Source organism: Bos grunniens, chromosome 4, assembly GCF_055505025.1.
Source record: "Bos grunniens cultivar Pamir isolate PY7600 chromosome 4, Bosgru_T2T1.0, whole genome shotgun sequence".
Taxonomy (NCBI): Eukaryota; Metazoa; Chordata; class Mammalia; order Artiodactyla; family Bovidae; genus Bos; species Bos grunniens.
The window spans coordinates 112,244,880-112,264,376 of NC_141168.1; the positions used below are offsets into that span (position 1 = coordinate 112,244,880).

The 19,497-nt window shown below is 41.4% G+C and overlaps 1 protein-coding gene across 12 annotated transcripts in view; it reads right to left on the minus strand.

The window, feature by feature from the left end:
* Positions 1-19,497, minus strand: part of CDK14 (cyclin dependent kinase 14) — a 662,541-nt gene that overhangs the window by 527,706 nt on the left and 115,338 nt on the right. Inside the window, exon 1 of one of the 12 annotated variants that reach the window (XM_086397996.1) lies at positions 1,205-1,401. The exons of 10 other annotated variants lie outside the window; for them this stretch is intronic. Coding sequence is in view for 1 of the 2 variants with exons in the window: in XM_086397993.1 (XP_086254119.1) it covers positions 605-727 (123 nt within the window). In the remaining variant the exon portion in view is untranslated. Of the gene's footprint in view, positions 1-604; positions 826-1,204; positions 1,402-19,497 lie in introns of those variants that run through there. One more of the 12 variants, XM_086397993.1, reaches the window with a different exon arrangement.

Consider the following 19,497-nt stretch of genomic DNA (forward strand, 5'->3'; position numbering starts at 1 on the left):
TTAGAAATACTTATGTCACAAAATTACCTACAACGGGCTTATGACCAACATGCCACACCAAGTTACTGATGATTTTCTCAACTAATATTCACTATCATCATCATTTACATTTTACATGAAGTACTCAGTTAAAGTATACATAAGGAGAACATTTTTAAAGCCAAAAAATTCAAATGCTGACATCCTTAACATCCAGTACCTATACAACAGTCGGAACCTTATAAAATCACCAGAACCGTGTAATGTAGTAGTCTCACTTTGAACAATATTAAAACATGTCTTTCAACTTCAACCACCCCCACCCCTAAGACAAGGTGCCCATTAACAAACAGAAATAGGAATTCGACCTCTGCAGAGATCACGGTTTATTACATTTCTGTCTCTCAGCTGTTATCTTCTCCCCAAGCAGGTGGGCATCATTTTGGAGGCACCTCTCTGCTGCCTGGACCTTCATGCCTGCAGGAGTTCTCCATTAGCATCCAGAATGCTAACAGTCCACTCTTAGAGTCAGCACTTCAAGCAGAGCTGCATGAAGGATGCCCACTTCTGTACATGAAAGCACAACCACCCCAGGTGGGAAGATGCAAAATACCAGCGCACTGACCTCTGCCAGGCAGCAAACACTTAAAGCAGGTGCATTTCCGTGCTCCAGAAGGGAGGGGGGAGGAGCAGGGAGGAAGCCCCAGATGCCTAATATATTAGAGGTGTTTATTGCACTCAGAGCCATTCCAGCTAATTCATGGACATCAGTTTATCCAATGAGAAAAGTGGTCTCCCGTCCTTCACCAGCTCGACTCAGAGGGCATTCAGCCAAGCATAGCCGGGCAAAACAATCTGTAAGATCTCTTTAAGCTATAATAAATAAGATGAGTTTCAGAAGAAATAACATTCAGCTCTGGCAAAGAAGCACAGTCGCAAACCTTTTCCTCATCTTATCGCTGCTTCTGGTGTTTACAAAGTACAAGCAGTAGCCTCGGAAACCTCAAGAGACTCTGCCGTTGGTAACCTCCTGTCAGATCTTTAGCTTAAATAGCCCCTGGATCAACCTGTGATGGGTTTTGGCAGTTAAATAGAAGGGAGTGAGTAAAATGACATGCACAAAATGAATCCTTTTCAAGTTGTAAATGAGTGAGTCAGGATTCAGACTTGCTGAGATGCTCCAAATTAAACCCCCTGCTCTAATTTTAAGCATGCTCCGTCTTACCGTTTCGCTGTTGTCTCTCTCAGGCTCGAATCACCTGGAACTCTTTAGCATGTCTCTAGCAATGTGTTTGCACCAGGCCAGGCTCATACAGCAACTGAATTCACATCTTTCTGCACTAGCAAGCTGAAATGGTACGGCCGTACTACAACCAAGAAAGGGGGAAGCAAAAGCAGGGGAAAGAAAAAAAAAAAAAAAAACACCCAGAAATACCTAGAGAAGCTAATCTCCAAGGAAGAAGACCAAAAATGGTTCAGGAGAACACAAAGGACATGCTCACATTCAGGATCAATAGCTTTAACACTTTAATTTTTTTTCCCAAAAGAATCTCTCTTTTTTTTTCCTCTAAACACGATGGACTTGCCTGTGGAGTTCCCAGGAAGACAGAGTAATCCGGGCTCTGCAGCAGCATTGCAGCCAAAGTAACCGTGCATATTCTGTCCAGGCAATTCACAAGACACTGTCTCTTCAGAAAGATATTGATTTGCAATGCAGGGCTGCCTCAAAAGAATGGGAGCCAAACAGATAATGGTGATTGCATAGGAGGAAAAACATTTAATCAAGGGGATGCACCTCATCATGCTCGATTCAATTTTTTAAAAGCACTGGAGCCAGCCAGCAAGTGTCTTGAGTGACAAACCCATTAAATAGTAATCTGAGGTACTAGAGAAGGCCAAGTTTAGGCTGCCATCATTTGCATTTGTGCTGCAAAAGCCACTAAAACGTTTAATGTATCTATTGCATAGATTTCTCATTTGCAAATGGGGCATGATGAGAACTCTAAAATAACCATGCACCAAATATGAGAGGTTAAAAAAAAAAATGCACAGGTGTAGCATTTACGGAACCAAAGTGATAAAATACATAGTAATGAGCCTGCAGAATTCTTGATGGGAGTTACAGCTCATATGACCCTCAAAAGTAAAATATCAACACAAACCAGATCTCACAATCCTTAGGCTAATTGTGTCAAGTCATGCCACACAGTTCTGGGTGGCCAGAAAAGATCCCAAACTGCCACTCTCATAGCGACCCCTACAGGAGAGAGACCGATCTACAACTCACCCTTGTTTCAAGATATCTCCTATCCTCAGAAGACAGAATTGCAAAAGGGCAAAAAAGTAGATTAGGACACAGCCAAGAAATACATTAGGCAACAAATCAAAAAAGTCAGGCATGACATCTGACCTCATAGACATTCACTTAATTAAGAAATTAAAGGACAAGAAGAGGTAACAGCAATGTCAAATATTTCCATAGCTCCCAGGACTAGTGCACACGTATCAGTAACCTCAGGGGGAGAGTAGCACTGAAATATATGCAATGCCATGTGCAGACTAGAGGCTGATGGGAAGCTGCTCTCCAGCACAGGGAACCTGTGCTCTGTGACGACCGAGACGGGTGGGAGGGAGGCTCAAGGGGGAGGGGACCCACATATACTTGTGGCTGATTCCTGTTGTACGGCAGAAGCCAACACAACGTTGTAAACCAATTATCCTCCCATTAAAAATAAATTAAGAAAAAGAAATCCCAAGGGAAAGTGCTTTCCCTTTACATGCTAACTGGTTCAAAGGAATCATCTCCCGCATCCGCTATTCGCAAACCATCCTCATCCTCGTCCTCCTCAGTGACAATGGGAAGACACTGAACTATTTTTCTGCAAAACCAAAGCTCATCCAAAAATCTTACGAAAAGTTCTTCAAACACAAATAGTATGTAGCCTGCTCTTCACAAAAGCCAGGACAGAAAGTTATCTCCTTAATATGGGAAAACTATCGAGTTATATGCACTTTGCTTCTGTGCAGCAGACTTCATTTCAACAAGTCTCTCAAGAATCTGGAGCTGTGTTTGTGACTGCTCAAGCTCCAGCCCACAAAGACTCTCCTTTTTCAGGACCAACAACATTTACTTGAATCATTTAAGCCTTTGAATCATTAACCATATGCTGTCTCATCAAACTCTCCTATAGTACTGGTGTTTCCCCTATGAAGGCCATTGAGGAACAAATTCACATTAATTCCATCTTTCTTTTTTTTTTAACTCCTCCATAGCATGCTAACACACTGCTACACATCTAGCAAATTTTAAATTAAAAATTTTAAGAATTAGTGAATTTCCCAACTCCATATTTTAAGGCTTAGATAATCTCCTCTCACATCAGAAGTGTTAGCTTTAGTTTCTTCACTTAAGTAGTGCCTATGTGTTTTTCTTTCTAGAGAGTTGGTAGATAAGGGCATGTACAGTGTTTGTGTTCACTAAACTATTCTGTATAAAACACAAGAAACTTAACACAATAATCTTCTGCTTTATTCTTTCATTTATTCATTCAACGAATAGGCACCGATGCACCCAGCGATGAGCAGCCATGCTCTCTGCAATCAAAGACTCCTCCTGACTTGGGTGGGTCCTCAGGTAGCTCCTCCTCAGAGCCCTCCTGGGGCTCCCCTCTTGCACTGGTGCCCCCTCAGCCCAGCACACGCACTGTTCTTGCTTCACTATCTAAATTATTTGTTTGTCTTCCTCCCCTACTAGAACACAAACTACTCAAGAGCCTGGAATTCTACTCATTGGCTCTCCTGTGTTTTCCTAGCCCCTAAAACAGCCTCCGCACTTGTTACATCAATCAATATCAGGAGGATCTGCTGACGCCAGTAGTTCAAGCCAACTCTGTGGACTCCTGTAGAGTGGAAATGGATGGGGAAGCTTGAGAGGTGTGTGGGGGAAAGAAGTGTCACCAAATATATACAGGTAAATAAGAAGCTTGGCCATGTAACAAAAGTAAGGAGAGAGGCTGAAGGTGAAGCCGTGGAAAATTAATCAGTATGCTCATGTTTTATAGGAAGGATTCGCTATCTACTGCTATGAAGACTATCTTTATTAGGGGACACTGAGGTGTATATTGGAGAAGGAAATGGCAACCCACTCCAGTGTTCTTGCCTGGAGAATCCCAGGGACGGGGGAGCCTGGTGGGCTGCCCTCTATGGGGTCATGCAGAGTCAGACACGACTGAAGCGACTTAGGAGTTAGCAGAGGTGTATATATCAAACCACACCACAGAAGAGCGTTAGTAGAAATTAAGATAAAGGGTCTGTCTTCAAAGAGAAGAGACAAAAGTCTTATGTAAAAACACCATCTCAGTGGACACAGAGGAAAAGATGGGAAAGAAACCAACAAAAATACTGTACTAACATCTGCTTTGGTCATATTTACAAGTAAACAAAACTTGATCTCTTGAAATGCCTGCCTTTATGAAAAAAAATTTTTTTAATTCTAAAAAGTACTATGCACTTCTATAACATTTTAAATATCACATAATAAACCAAAACTAATCTTCAATTGATGATGGGGTCAATTATGAACCAGTGACAGCCAGCAGGTTTTAACAGCAAGTATACAGGGCCACTGCCTCCTGATCTCAATAATCGATATTTGTGAGCTCCTCTGCTTCACTGAGACACTTCATCCTTTCTTTGCCATTAAGCTTTCCTTCTTACAGCTGTAATTGTGCCACTTCCTTCTAACACCACCACACCCTCCTCAGTCCTGCCACAGATTCTTCAACCATCCCTGTGCTGAGCAGCTTAGATAAACAGGCTTGTTAGAACACCGAGTGAACAGAGGTCTGAGTCAAAGGGTATGTTCAAAGCAGAACTAGGAACCTTCTCCTGAGTGGAGAAATATTAGCTCGGGCATCCACTGACCACAGGCTTTACCATATAGGCTTTGTGGTAGTTCTCATCTGTGCAGAAACTCTTGCTTCGTATCAACTTATGTGGAGCTAGCTCAGACATATAAGGCTGCCAGATGTCTGATCTTCACGCAAGTAGGGCCATATAGGCAGATGGGACCAAAGAAGATTAAACCTGGAGAAAACAGGTACTTGGAAAAAGGGATGCAGAGGGGGTGAGGTGGGTGGGGGGTTGGGCGGGTAGAAAGTGTGTGTGTGTGTGTGTGTGTGTGTGCGCGTGCGTGTGCACCCACATGCTCAGTCATGTCTGACTCTTTGCACACACCCACATGCTCAGTCATGTCTGATTCTTTGCCACCCCATGGACTGTGGCCCATCAGGCCCCTCTGCCCACGGAATCTCCCAGGCAAGAATACTGTAGTGGGTTGCCATTTCCTATTCCAGGAGATCTTCCTGACCCAGGGATCGAACCCATGTCTCTTGCATCTCCTGCATTGGCAGACGGGTTCTTTACCACTGTGCCATCTGGAAAATCCAGAAAAAATGAATGGAGAAAGGTTTTTTAAAAAACTGAAAAAAGAAAACATTAAGGAAACTGTTTAAAGATTAGGAAAAGGGTTAAGAGAAAAAGGTTACTTTATGCATATAACTCTAATACAATGTCATTTACTTAATGAATTAATATCATTAAATACTTAGGTATAAAGAGGGGACACAGCTTATTTTGAAAAGTGATAGAGAAAAGATTGAAATTTCCCCCAAAAAGGTTCAATTTCAATTTTAATAGTTCCATGAAACAAATTTCTTTCTATTGTAAAGCTTTACAGCGAAATGTTCACATTATGATTGGTTTGCAAATGTTCAGGATATTTCAATAAACCTGTTTTTCCAGTGGTCATGTATGGATGTTAGAGTTGGACTGTGAAGAAAGCTGAGTGCCGAAGAATTGATGCTTTTGAACTGTGGTGTTGGAGAAGACTCTTGAGAGTCCCTTGGACTGCAAGGAGATCCAACCAGTCCATTCTGAAGGAGATCAGCCCTGGGATTTCTTTGGAAGGACTGATGCTGAAGCTGAAACTCCAATACTTTGGCCACCTCATGTGAAGGACTTATTGGAATAGACTCTGATGCTGGGAGGGATTGGGGGCAGGAGGAGAAGGGGACAACAGAGGATGAGATGGCTGGATGGCATCACTCACTCGATGGACATGAGTTTGGGTGAACTCCAGGAGTTGGTGATGGACAGGGAGGCCTGGCGTGCTGCGATTCATGGGGTCACAAAAGTCGGACACGACTGAGCAACTGAACTGAAGTGAACCCTTAACTTTTTAATAAGCCCTAAAAACTTTATGACTTAATACTTCTCCTCTGGTGTCAGTCATTACCTAATTCCCACATATTCATTGAAATGTTATTTATTTAAAATACTTTCTCAAATGAAGTAACTGACAAGGGATTAACCTCCAACATATACAAACAGGAGGCTTCTCTGGTGGCGCAGAAGGGAAAGAATCCGCCTGCAAAGCGAGAGACCCAGGTTCGATCCCTGGGTTGGGAAGATCCCCTAGAAAAGGGAATGGCAACCCACTCCAGTCTTCTTGACTGGAGAATCCTATGGACAGAGAAGCCTGGCAGGCCATAGTCCATAGGGTCACAAAGAGTCAGACATGACTGAGTGACTAGCACCCACATACAAATAGTTCATACAAGTCAATATCAAAAAACAAATAAATGCCCCAATCAAAAAATGGGCAGAAGATCTAAACAGATATTTCTCCAAAGGAGACATACAGATGGCCAAAAGGCACATGCAAAGATGCCCAACATCTCTAGTTATTAAGAATATGCAAATACAATGAAGTATCACCTCACAATGGTCAGAGTGGCCATCATCAAAAGTCTACAAATAATAAATGCTGGAGAGGATGTGGAGAAAACGGAACCCTGCTACACTGCTGGTGGGAATGTAAATTGGTACAGCCACTATGGAAAAGTATGAAGGTTCCTTAAAAAACTAAAAATAGAGCTACCATATGATCCTCCAATCTAACTCCTGAGCATATATCTGAAGAAAACTATAATCTGAAAAGACACACACATGCCAGTGTTCACTGCAGCGCTATTTACAATAGCCAAGATATACAAGCAAGCTAAATGTCCATCAACAGATGAACAGATAAAGATGTATGTTTATACAATGGAATACTACTCAGCCATAAAAATGAAACGCCATTTGCAGCAACACAGATGGATTTTGAGATTATCATACTAAGTGAAGCAAGCAAAGACAAATATCATATGGTACCACTTACATGTGTAATATGGAAAAAACTGATACGAGTGAATTTATATACAAAACAGAAATAGAGCCACAGACATAGAAAACAAACTTAGAGCTACCAAAAGGGAATGGGGGAGGGATAAATTAGGAGTTTGGAATCAACATATATACACTATTATATATAAAATAGATAAGCAACAAGGACCTACTGTGTATCACAGGGAACTATACTCAATATTTTGTAATAACCTCTAAGGGAAAAGAATCTGAAAAAAACAGATACATACATATGCATAACTGAACTGCTTTGCCGTACACCTGAAATAAGCACAACATTGTAAATCAACTAAATCTCAAAATACTGTGAAATTCCGGAGGAGTTTGAACTGAATGTTTAAAAGTCATTTCTTAACCACATACCAAAAACATCGACATGTCATTCATGGCATTTCATAGAAACTTTGCGATTTTCTCCTTGAGTGATAGTTGCTCAGTCATGCCTGACTCTTTGCAACCCCATGGACTGTAGCCTACCAGGCTCCTCTGTCCATGGAATTTTCTCCTTAATATTACACAATTTTGAATGTTTTCTAAATTCTGGAGGGAGAAAAATGAACCAATTTTATCAGTAAATTTGGATAATTCCATCAACCAATACATTTGTCCCTGAAAAGCATTGCATTCCGTTCAACTGCACCCTGAAAACAAGGTTATTTATTGGGAAAATAAGACTGAGAACAGACTATTCAAAACCCATGCACCTAGAGCACTAATAAAAAAAAAATAATAAATCCCTGGAGAAGGAAACTGCAACCCACTCCAGTATTCTTGCCTGGGAAATTCCATAGATGGAGGAGCCTACAGGGTTATAGTCCATGGGGTCACAAAGAGTGGGACGAAACTGAGCCACTGAGCGTGAGCATGGCTTCTCATGGAAGATGCACTGCTGTTGCTGCTGCTGCTGCTGCTAAGTCACTTCAGGCATGTCCGACTCTGTGCAACCCCATAGACGGCAGCCCACCAGGCTCCCCCATCCCTGGGGTTCTCCAGGCAAGAACACTGGAGTGGGTTGCCATTTCCTTCTCCAACGCACAAAAGTGAAAAGTGAAAGTGAAGTCGCTCAGTCGTGTCCGACTCTTAGTGACCCCATGGACTGCAGCCTACCAGGCTCCTCCGTCCATGGGATTTTCCAGGCAAGAGTACTGGAGTGGGGTGCCATTGCCTTCTCCGGGAAGATGCACTATTCTCCTGAAAACCAAAGCTATCAACCATCAGAGGATAACTTACCAAAGCTCTATAAATGGTCACAGGACATTCTTTACCATCACAATCTTTTTCAGGGAAACTGCTTGAATATTTTCCTAAGGACATTTCTGCATAACTGAAAATTCAGAGCTGATTGTAACAATGTCTATTCTAGGCTCTGTTTATGTGATTAGGTAGGATGCAGATCACTCTAACAGTGTAAAAGAAACAACCTTTCCTTTTTTCTCAATTTATTTACTTTTCTAATAGTTTGTTGCCAATAACATGTAAATTAATTATATAATTATTTTACATCTAAATTAATTATATAATTACATGTAATTTGACTTTTATAGATTCACTTACTGATTGTAATAATTTATAAAACTCTTATTTGACCAAGCAAAAAAAAAATCTTAACACAGGCACACAGGCTACATCCTGCTCCTCTCTGAATTCCCTACAGTGACGATATTAGGTCTTGAATACAACAGAGGCACTATCAATGTTTCTTGGCTAGAGATAAATCCTGTGCTGCTCTATGTGAACTGCAGAAAACAAGTCCAGGTGAAAACAATTCAGTTATGAACTTCATTCTAGGTTGAAAAAGTCCAAAAATAAAGCTAGAGCAGCAGAGCTTTAGGTTACGTTTGCTAAAAGCAGCATGGAAGGTAGAGAGTCAGGAATCTAAAAACAGAAACAGGCTACAATAATTAAGACAGGTTGGATTTTTGCCTGTATTTCAAAAATCTGAGGTCTGATTACAGTTCTGCTCCTATGCAAGGTTTTAGCCTAATCCTTTTTAGGGAACAATTTTCTTCCTTGCTGTATGTTATGCATTCCTGGGTGTGTGTCCTCAATTACCCTGGGTAACAACCTGTTATCGATAAAGGACAGAAATGGTAGGGACCTAACAGAAGCAGAAGATATTAAGAAGAAGTGAGAAGAATACACAGAAGAACTGTACAAAAAAGATCTTCACGACCCAGATCATCACGATGGTGTGATCACTGACCTAGAGCCAGACATCCTGGAATGTGAAGTCAAGTGGGCCTTAGAAAGCATCACTACGAACAAAGCTAGTGGAGGTGATGGAATTCCAGTTGAGCTATTTCAAATCCTGAAAGATGATGCTGTGAAAGTACTGCACTCAATATGCCAGCAAATTTGGACAACTCAGCACTGGCCACAGGACTGGAAAAGGTCAGTTTTCATTCCAATCCCAAAGTAAGACAATGCCAAAGAATGCTCAAACTACCGCACAATTGCACTCATCTCACACTCTAGTAAAGTAATGCTCAAAATTCTCCAAGCCAGGCTTCAGCAATACGTGAACCGTGAACTTCCAGATATTCAAGCTGGTTTTAGAAAAGGCAGAGGAACCAGAGATCAAATTGCCAACATGCGCTGGATCATAGAAAAAGCAAGAGAGTTCCAGAAAAACATCTATTTCTGTTTTATTGACTATGCCAAAGCCTTTGACTATGTGGATCACAATAAACTGTGGAAAATTCTGAAAGAGATGGGAATACCAGAACATCTGACCTGCCTCTTGAGAAACGTGTATGCAGGTCAGGAAGCAAAGGTTCGAACTGGACATGGAACAACAGACTGGTTCCAAATAGGAAAAGGAGTCCGTCAAGGCTGTATATTGTCATCCTGCTTATTTAACTTCTATGCAGAGTACATTATAAGAAACACTGGGCTGGAAGAAGCTCAAGCTGGAATCAAGATTGCCAGGAGAAATATCAATAACCTCAGACATGCAGATGACACCACCCTTATGGAAGAAAGTGAAGAGGAACTAAAAAGCCTCTTGATGAAAGTGAAAGTGGAGAGTGAAAAAGTTGGCTTAAAGCTCAACATTCAGAAAACGAAGATCACGGCATCCGGTCCCATCACTTCATGGGAAATAGATGGGGAAACAGTGGAAACAGTGTCAGACTTTATTTTTCTGGGCTCCAAAATCACTGCAGATGGTGACTGCAGCCATGAAATTAAAAGACGCTTACTCCTTGGAAGGAAAGTTATGACCAACCTAGATAGCATATTCAAAAGCAGAGTCATTACTTTGCCAACAAAGGTCCGTCTAGTCAAGGCTATGGTTTTTCCAGTAGTCATGTATGGATGTGAGAGTTGGACTGTGAAGAAAGTTGAGCGCTGAAGAATTGATGCTTTTGAACTGTGGTGTTGGAGAAGACTCTTGAGAGTCCCTTGGACTGCAAGGAGATCCAACCAGTCCATTCTAAAGGAGATCATCAGTCCTGGGTGTTCTTTGGAAGGACTGATGCTAAAGCTGAAACTCCAATACTTTGGCCACCTCATGCGAAGAGTTGATTCATTGGAAAAGACTGATGCTGGGAGGGATTGGGGGCAGGAGGAGAAGGGGACGACAGAGGATGAGATGGCTGGATGGCATCACTGACTCAATGGACATGAGTTTGAGTGAACTCTGGGAGTTGGTGACGGACAGGGAGACCTGGCGTGCTGCAATTCATGGGGTCGCAAACAGTCGGACACGACTGAGCGACTGAATTGAACTGAACAACCTATTTGCATCTCAGTCTTTGCTTCTCCTTTTCTAATCCCTGTCACATAAGACTTGTGTTTGTACTAAAACATATAAGGTTTTTACATAAATATACACATCTATGAACTTGATAATTATTCAGGTGATCTATAAAATGCACGGGCATCCCCATGGCCCAGTAGAATGTTCTCTATTAACACCCAAGCAGAAAGACAACAGGATTGTTGATGTGGTGTGAGATAAAGCAGAGGAATCCAGATGCAGAAGAGATTTTGTTATAACCACATTCACAAAAGAACAGTATTAGAGAGTTCCAAAAATGTAGAACGAATATGATCTGAGAAACGTGAATTAAATTACAAGACCGCAGTGGCCGACACAAAATCCTCAGGTAGAGGATTCAAGAAGAAAGGCTAAAGCATTGAGAAAAGATGTGAGGGTTTTTCTCCCTTCCTGGTGTCAAGATTCCAGTAAGGACAGATGCTACAGAGCCATAAGTATCAGAAGCTTCTTAAGGAACTAAGTCTTTCATCTTTCTCTCTCTGTCTCTCTCTTTCTCTCTCTCTTTTTAACTTCTCTAAGTTTTTGAGTTAACTATGAAGAGAGGAGAACAAATTTTCTAGTTCAGGGTTAAAAGTCAGCTTTCTTGCTTTTAAGGACTTTATCCAGCTTTCTAAAATTTCACTTGGTTAGAAAATCAGAAAAATCCCAAAATGAAGAAAAAACTTTCTTTAAAGAGCTTGCCAAACAGACTTACAGAAATAACTTTAAATTAAATTATATTTGGCATTCTTAAATCTAGAAATAACCCTGACTCAGGAACTCATATATACTTTCAAATATTAAAACAGAGTATTCATTAAGCAATCTGTCCTTTGTCTCATCTAGACACTTAAGAAATAAACTACCATTCGAGACCATGGGGAAAAAATGGAAAACGATGCTGTACCTTCAACAATAAACAGTCGTGATAATATAAAGACGACTAACTAAAGAAACTCACAACTGAAATGAAAACATGTTCCCTTGAGTAATCTAATTAACTGCTGTGGAAAATGTCTTAGTACTGATATTTGCCTTTTCAAGTTAGGACTGATACAATTTAGATCATTCTGAAACCACATGGACATCATCCTCAACCAAGAGAAAGCAAATCAAAGTGATCATTTATCTAAGGAGGAATCACCATGTCACTATCATATTACCACTCCAATCTCACTGGTGCAACAGAGAATAACGTTTGCTACAAATGTGCCTAAGTAGCAAGGATATTAACAACTCTGAAATGCTTTAACTTCCCCTTAAAATAGTGACTTCCCAGGAGCTGCAGTGGTAAAGAATCTGCCTGCCAATGCAGAAGATGCAAGAGAACCATGCTCACTCTCTGGTTACTGAAATAGCCTACTGAAATAGGCTGCTGTTGATGGCAGGAAAGGAGGGTTTAATAGCAGGAAAAGGTTTTAGCTATCTCATAAACCTACCATATATAATATTTCTATAAACTGCTACTAAATTATCATATATATTAAAATTACTTATTTATTCTTATAATTTACAGGGGAAATTATATAACTACCATAAGTCATGGAGCATGACCTATTACTAAGAAGTAGAACCAGAAGTTCTGAATGGCCAGCACATCTTTTCCCTTTGCCTGGAATGGATCTTCCCTGCTGCCACCCACCACAGTCTTGGGAGCGCTGTGCCCTGACTAGCAGCAGACAAGAGATCCCACTTGGGCCAGTCATTCTCTGGGACTTCTCCAACCAAAACTGAGCTGCACCTCACCTCTGCACCTCTGAGGGCAGCAAAGCAGAGAAAACACCAGCTTATAAGCAGCCAGTCTCAGTGTTTCCAGCCTGGTAAGAGAATCGGGACAGGGATGCTGAACTACCAAGTACTAAGAGTAAAGATGAGAGCAAGAGAGAGCACAGGTAACGTGGAACCCGTGATCCTAGCCCTTAAAGACCAGCCAGCTGGATGTCTGACTTTCTAAAGCCTGGCTGTCAAGTCCTTGTCTACTCTGTCACAATGAAGGCAATGGCACCCCACTCCAGCACTCCTGCCTGGAAAATCCCATGGATGGAGGAGCCTGGTGGGCTGCAGTCCATGGGGTTGCCAAGAGTGGGACACGACTGAGCGTCTTCACTTTCACTTTTCACTTTCATGCATTGGAAAAGGAAATGGCAACCCACTCCAATGTTCTTGCCTGGAGAATCCCAGGGACGGCGGGGCCTGGTGGGCTGCCGTCTATGGGGTCGCACAGAGTTGGACACGACTGAAGCGACTTAGCAGCAGCACCTTCCCAATAAATCTCATTTTTTTCTTTAGTGACTTCAAGTTGATTGTCAGTTCTTTGTAACCCAGAGTCTTGCGTCATTTCACACGATAATACACGTAGAAGGATGCAGAGCTACTGGATGTCAGAGCTAGAGCTGAGTAACAAGAGATGTGTTGCCTTAAACTCTAGGAAAAGAAGATTTAAGGCTGATGTTGACTTTAAGGCTGATGTTGATGGCAGGAAAGGAGGGTTTAATAGCAGGAAAAGGTTTTAGCTATCTCATAAACCTGCCATATATAATATTTCTATAAACTGCTACTAAATTATCATATATGTTGAAATTACTTATTTATTCTTATAATTTACAGGGGAACTTATATAACTACCATAAGTCATGGAGCATGACCTATTACTCAGTTATCTGTACCTGTAGGATACCTGAATGCCTGTACCAGTTACTGTACCCAGGCATCCAAGGTACCATAACAGCATAAATTCACATTCTAGGCACCTAAAGGGAAATAAACTGACTTACTTATAAATTGTTGGTACCCACACTAGCTAAGAAATGTCACAGGAATTATGAAAGGGAAATCAGTTTGTTATACCAACCCCAGGCATTAAAGATTTCTGGAAAGGAAAGAGGGTTATTAAAAATTAAAGAACTAACAGCAAGGGGATTTTGGAAAAAGCCACAAGAGTACACAAGGGACTGGTGGAGTCTGTAAAGAAAATGCTAAGATGTAAAGGAAACTACGTTTTCTGTATTTCATCAGGAAAGGATTTCTTTTTCTTAACTTGATATTAAGCATTCAAGATGAATGAATCTGCTGGTCTCACAGATACTTATACAAATATTAAATATAATACAAGTAACAATTGCCATAGAATAAGGAAAATAAAATATTAAGGGAGTTCAGAATGAGGGAGGGCTCACAACGAGGGAGCCTCTGAATGGGGCCAAGCAAAATTGGCAGATTTTCACTTACAGTCATCAAAATTCTGCATCCTAGAGTTACAAAGAATTTAATAGGTAAAATGGTGGGGAGAAGTGTACATCCAAACACTAGCAATGACCACTCCTAGCACAATAACTGTTATCAATATTTGGATGTAATTTGATCATTTAACAAAGACCCTTTGTAAAACCATAGGAGCACAGCTTAGAAGACTTGAACAACTTCCATGATTTGAACCCTCATGAACAATGGTTCTTTTCTCCCCTCTGGTGGAAGATTATCTGGATGGACTCCAGGGACTCCATGTACACGGCCTGACCATATGGTTCAAAGATGTGTTTTCTCCTAGTTACCCTGGACACAGAAAACCAAATTCTTTTTTCGTATTGCTTAAGGAAAACTGACCTTTGAAAACTGTTGCAACAGCAAGTCACAAGAAACTCAGGGAGCATCTTTATTTCTGATTCCTCTCTCCAATACTGATTCTAATTTAGGGTTGGTGGAATTTTACTTTTCACAAAACAAAGGCCAAACCTATCTACTTAGTTTTACCAGTTCTCCTCTGAAGCATCTGATTGCCTCAATTGTCACTGTTTCTCCTAATCATTGAAGGAAGGTTCAGTCCATATAAAAGTTCCTAAAAAAATAAAATAAAACAAAATAATTCCATTCACTCTTCTTGGATGACCCCATCACAATTAATCTCTTATAAAAGCACAGAGTAACTACAGGGCTTCAACCTGAAACTCCAATCCTTCGGCCACATGATGCGAAGAGCTGACTCATTTGAAAAGACCCTGATTTTGGGAAAGATTGAGGCCAGGAGGAAAAGGGGACGACAGAGGATGAGATGGTTGGATGGCATCACCGAGTCACTGGACATGAGTTTGGGTAAACTCTGGGAATTGGTGATAGACAGGGAGGCCTGGCATGCTGTGGTCCATGGGGTCACAAAGAGTCGGACACGACTGAGTGACTGAACTGAACTGAATTGCAGCACTTGCAGGACCACCTGATTTCAAGGAAATACAACCATGTAGCAGCCCACCTGGAAAATTCTTAAAGAGATGGCAATACCAGACCACTTGACCTGCCTCCTGAGTATCTGTACGCAGGTCAAGAAGCAACAGTTAGAACTAGACAGGGAACAACAGACTGGTTCCAAATTGGGAAAGGAGTAGATCGAGGCTGTATACTGTCACCCTGCTTATTTAACTTATATGCAGAGTACATCATGAGAAACGCTGGGCTGGAAGAAGCACAAGCTGGAATCAAGATTGCTGGGAGAAATATCAATAACCTCAGATATGCAGATGACACTACCCTTATGGCAGAAAGTGAAGAGGAACTAAAAAGCCTCTTGATGAACATGAAAGAGGAGAGTGAAAAAGTTGGCTTAAAGCTCAACATTCAGAAAACGAAGAGCATGGCATCCAGTCCCATCACTTCATGGAAAATAGATGGGGAAACGAAACAATGAGAGACTTTATTTTCTTGGGCTCCAAAATCACTGAAGATGGTGACTACAGCCATGAAATTAAAAGATGCTTGTTCCTTGGAAGAAAAGCTATGACCAACCTAGACAGCATATTAAAAAGCAGAGACATCACTTTGCCAACAAAGGTCCATCTAGTCAAGGCTATGGTTTTTCCAGTAGTCATGTATGGATGTGAAAGTTGGACTATAAAGAAAGCTGAGCGCAGAAGGATTGATGCTTTTGAACTGTGTTGGAGAAGACTCTTGAGAGTCCCTTGGACTGCAAGGAGATCCAACAGTCCATCCTAAAGGAAATCAGTCCTGAATATTCATTGGAAGGACTGATGCTGAAGCTCAAACTCCAATACTCTGGCGACCTGATGAGAAGAACTGACTCACTGGAAAAGACCCTGATGCTGGGAAATATTGAAGGCAGGAGGAGAAGGGGATGACAGAGGATGAGATGGTTGGATGGCAACACCAACGCTATGGACATGAGTTTGAGTAAGCTCCGGGTGTTGGTGATGGACAGGGAAGCCTGGCATGCTACAGTCCATAGCATCGCAAAGAGTCAGACACTACTGAATGACTGAACTGAGCAACCCACCCTGGTTAAGATAATTCCTCTTAGGCTTCTCCGGTGTCTCAGTGGTAAAGAATCCACCTGCCAATGCAGGAGACACCAATTTGATCTCTGGTCCAGGAAGATCCCACATGCTGCAGAGCAACACAACCAGTGCAGCCCAACCACTGAGCCCCTGTGCCCCAACCACAGAAGCCCTCGCACCTAGAAGCCCCTACAGTAAGAAGTCTAGGCACTGCAACTAAAGAGTAGTCCCTGCTCACCATGGGGTCGCAAAGAGTTGGACACGACTGAGCGACTGAACTGAACTAAAACTGGAAGGCACACATTGCAAAAAAAAAAGCACGGGATGCTATTTTGAGATATGCCAATCAGGAAGCAGGACTCTGTCTTCTGAGACTGTACTAAACAAAATGTTCTGTGTGATCAAAGAAGAAATAAAATTCTGATGCACCAGCTTTCAAAATATACACAAATAAATGGCTTTCTTGTAAAAATTTGGAAAATCATCCCTGATAATCTCTATGTAGAAGCAGAGTCTACCCACAGGTGCTAAATCTTCATCAGGTAAACCCACCACCAATCTGCTCTTCCTCTCACTTACAAAAGTATTTCCTTCCCTCTATGGGCAGGTAGCCTAAGGTAATACAACTTCGAAACTGCATTTTATTAGTAGGAAAGAAATTTATACATAGAATTCAATACTGAGCTCTCATTGCAATTACCATGAAATTAAAGTGAAAATATAAACACTTAAAAGAAGCAGTTTGTGTTAGAACAGCAATATGTGAGTACAGGTGGAAATGCCACCAACCACAGGATTCAGAAGAAGGCTTCTCCAAGAGATTTCCCTCCAACACACTGAAATGCCAGATGAGCATATAATCGTGTGGACAATTAATTTCAACTAAAACTAACCCTACCTATGAGAACAAACATTGAGTAGCACGTATCAGTTAATTTTCTTCAAGTATTTAAGTACTTCTCAAATGTTTTTAAACAACTGGCACATCCATCTACCACTTCTTTTTATTGGGAAAATGTGTGATTCGTTTAACTCTGCATACATTGGAAACATCCATCCCCTGGAGAAGAAAATGGTAACCCGCTCCGGTATTCTTCCCTGGAGAATTCCATGGACAGAGGAGCCTGGCGGGCTGCAGTCCATGGGGTCCCAAGGAGCTGGACACAACTGGCATGAACATGAGGAATTCTAAAGAATTAGAGTACTCTAACTGTCACCAGTTTTGTTTCAGACACAGAAGTCCTCTCTAAAAATTTTATTCTGAAATTACTTCTGGTTCACAGAACATCTCACACAGGGTAGTTCAGCTTTATACCAGTTTACAGATACCATCTGATATCTGGAAAGTTAAAGATGAAAGCCACATTGCAAGTGCACTGAAATCTAATACTTTATATTAAAAGATTTCAACACCACAAAGAATGCAAAAAGCTCTCTCTCTCCATGATAATTCTTGTCATTTCTTTTATAGGACCTGTAGACGTTAGAGCTAAGGAATGCTTCAGCTAGGGAATGTCTTCTTGTTGATCAACAAAAAAAAAAAAAAAAGAGGGGAGGGGAATGAAATTGCCATTATTCCCAAAGTTATCTTCCTCCTTAAAACCTTCCTGATCTCTGAACCCCTCCCCTCTTCACATCTCTGTTCCCTTTATACCAAAATTCCTCAGGAAGAATTAATTGGCTTGCTAATTGAATTAATTAATCCTAATTGGCTTCAGTGCCTTTTCTCGCTGTTATTGCTTTTTGTTTGTTTTTTAAATTGAGCTATAATTAACATATAGCATTTTATTAGTTTTAGGTTTATAACATAATGTGTATTACATACACATATATACATACACACACACATGGCAATACACATATATACAACACACACATATATGGAAAATAATTCCCACACATCAGTACTGGCAATGGTTTTTGACACCAAAAGTAAATGCAACAATAGCCAAAACTGCCTTTCCTTTCTTCATTCCCTTTTTAAATTTTATTTTTTGGCTGTGCCACTCAGCATGTGGATCTTAGTTCTCCAACCACAGATTGAACTCACACCCTCTGTGTTGGAAGCATGGAGTCCTAACCACTGGCTCTCCAGGGAATTCTCAAAACTCTCTTTCATTCTTAAACTCATTTTACTCAGGCCTCAGACCCCTCATGCCTGCAATGGTCAGCCATGGCCTCCACTCTGCCAAGGCCATGGGTGCACCCCTAGACCCCTCAACAGTGACAGACACACCTGACCCCTCCTCCATCCTCAGACTCTTTCCTTATTTGGGCTCCAAGGCTGGTTCTTCTTGCTACTTCATGGGCTCTGCCTTCTCAGTCTCCTTTGCTAGAGCCTTCTCTTCCCATCCTCTAAAGATGGAGTTTCATCTCGTCTACGCTGTGGTTCATGGGGTCGCAGAGTTGGACACGACTGAGCGACTGAACTGAACTGAACACTCCCTCCTTAGGTGAGTCAAGAGTCACGGGTTCAGTGGTTTAGATGACATCGACACACTGAGGGTTCCCAACATTATATCTGCCGTTAACACACTCGATGTCTCTGGTCCAAAACTGGAGAGTCCTCGATTCCTGTGTCTGATATCCCACGTCCGATCCAGCAGCTGGTTTGGTTCCCTTGGCTCCACTTTTATCAGAACATCTCAGCACCTTCACTGATTCCCTCCTACTCCAAGCCACCATGGAACTTGCCGAGCACAACAGCTCCCTAACTTGTCTTTCTGCTGCTACTATCCTATCTTTTTCTCTGCCCCAATCCACACCAACAACCAAAGTTTTTGAAAATGCCACTGTCTTAAATGCAAATCAAAAGTACAATGAAGTATTACCTTACACAGTCAGAATAGCCAATCTACAAACAGTAAATGCTAGAGAGGATGTGGAGGAAAAGGAGCCCTCTTGCACTGTTGGTAGGAATGTAAATTGATACAACCATTATGGAGAACAGTGTGAAGATTCCTTAAAAAACTAAGAATAAAACTAATATATGACCCAGCAATCCTACTACTGGGCATGAACCCTTAGAAAACTGTAATTCAAAAAGACAAGTGTTAACTGCAGCACCATTTACAATAGCCAGGACACAGAAGCAACCTACATGTCCATCAACAGATGAATGGAAAAGGAAGCTGTGGTACGTCTAGACAATGGAATATCACTCAGCCATAAAACGGAACAAATTTGAGTCAGTTGAACTGAAGTGCATGGACCTAGAGCCTGCTACAC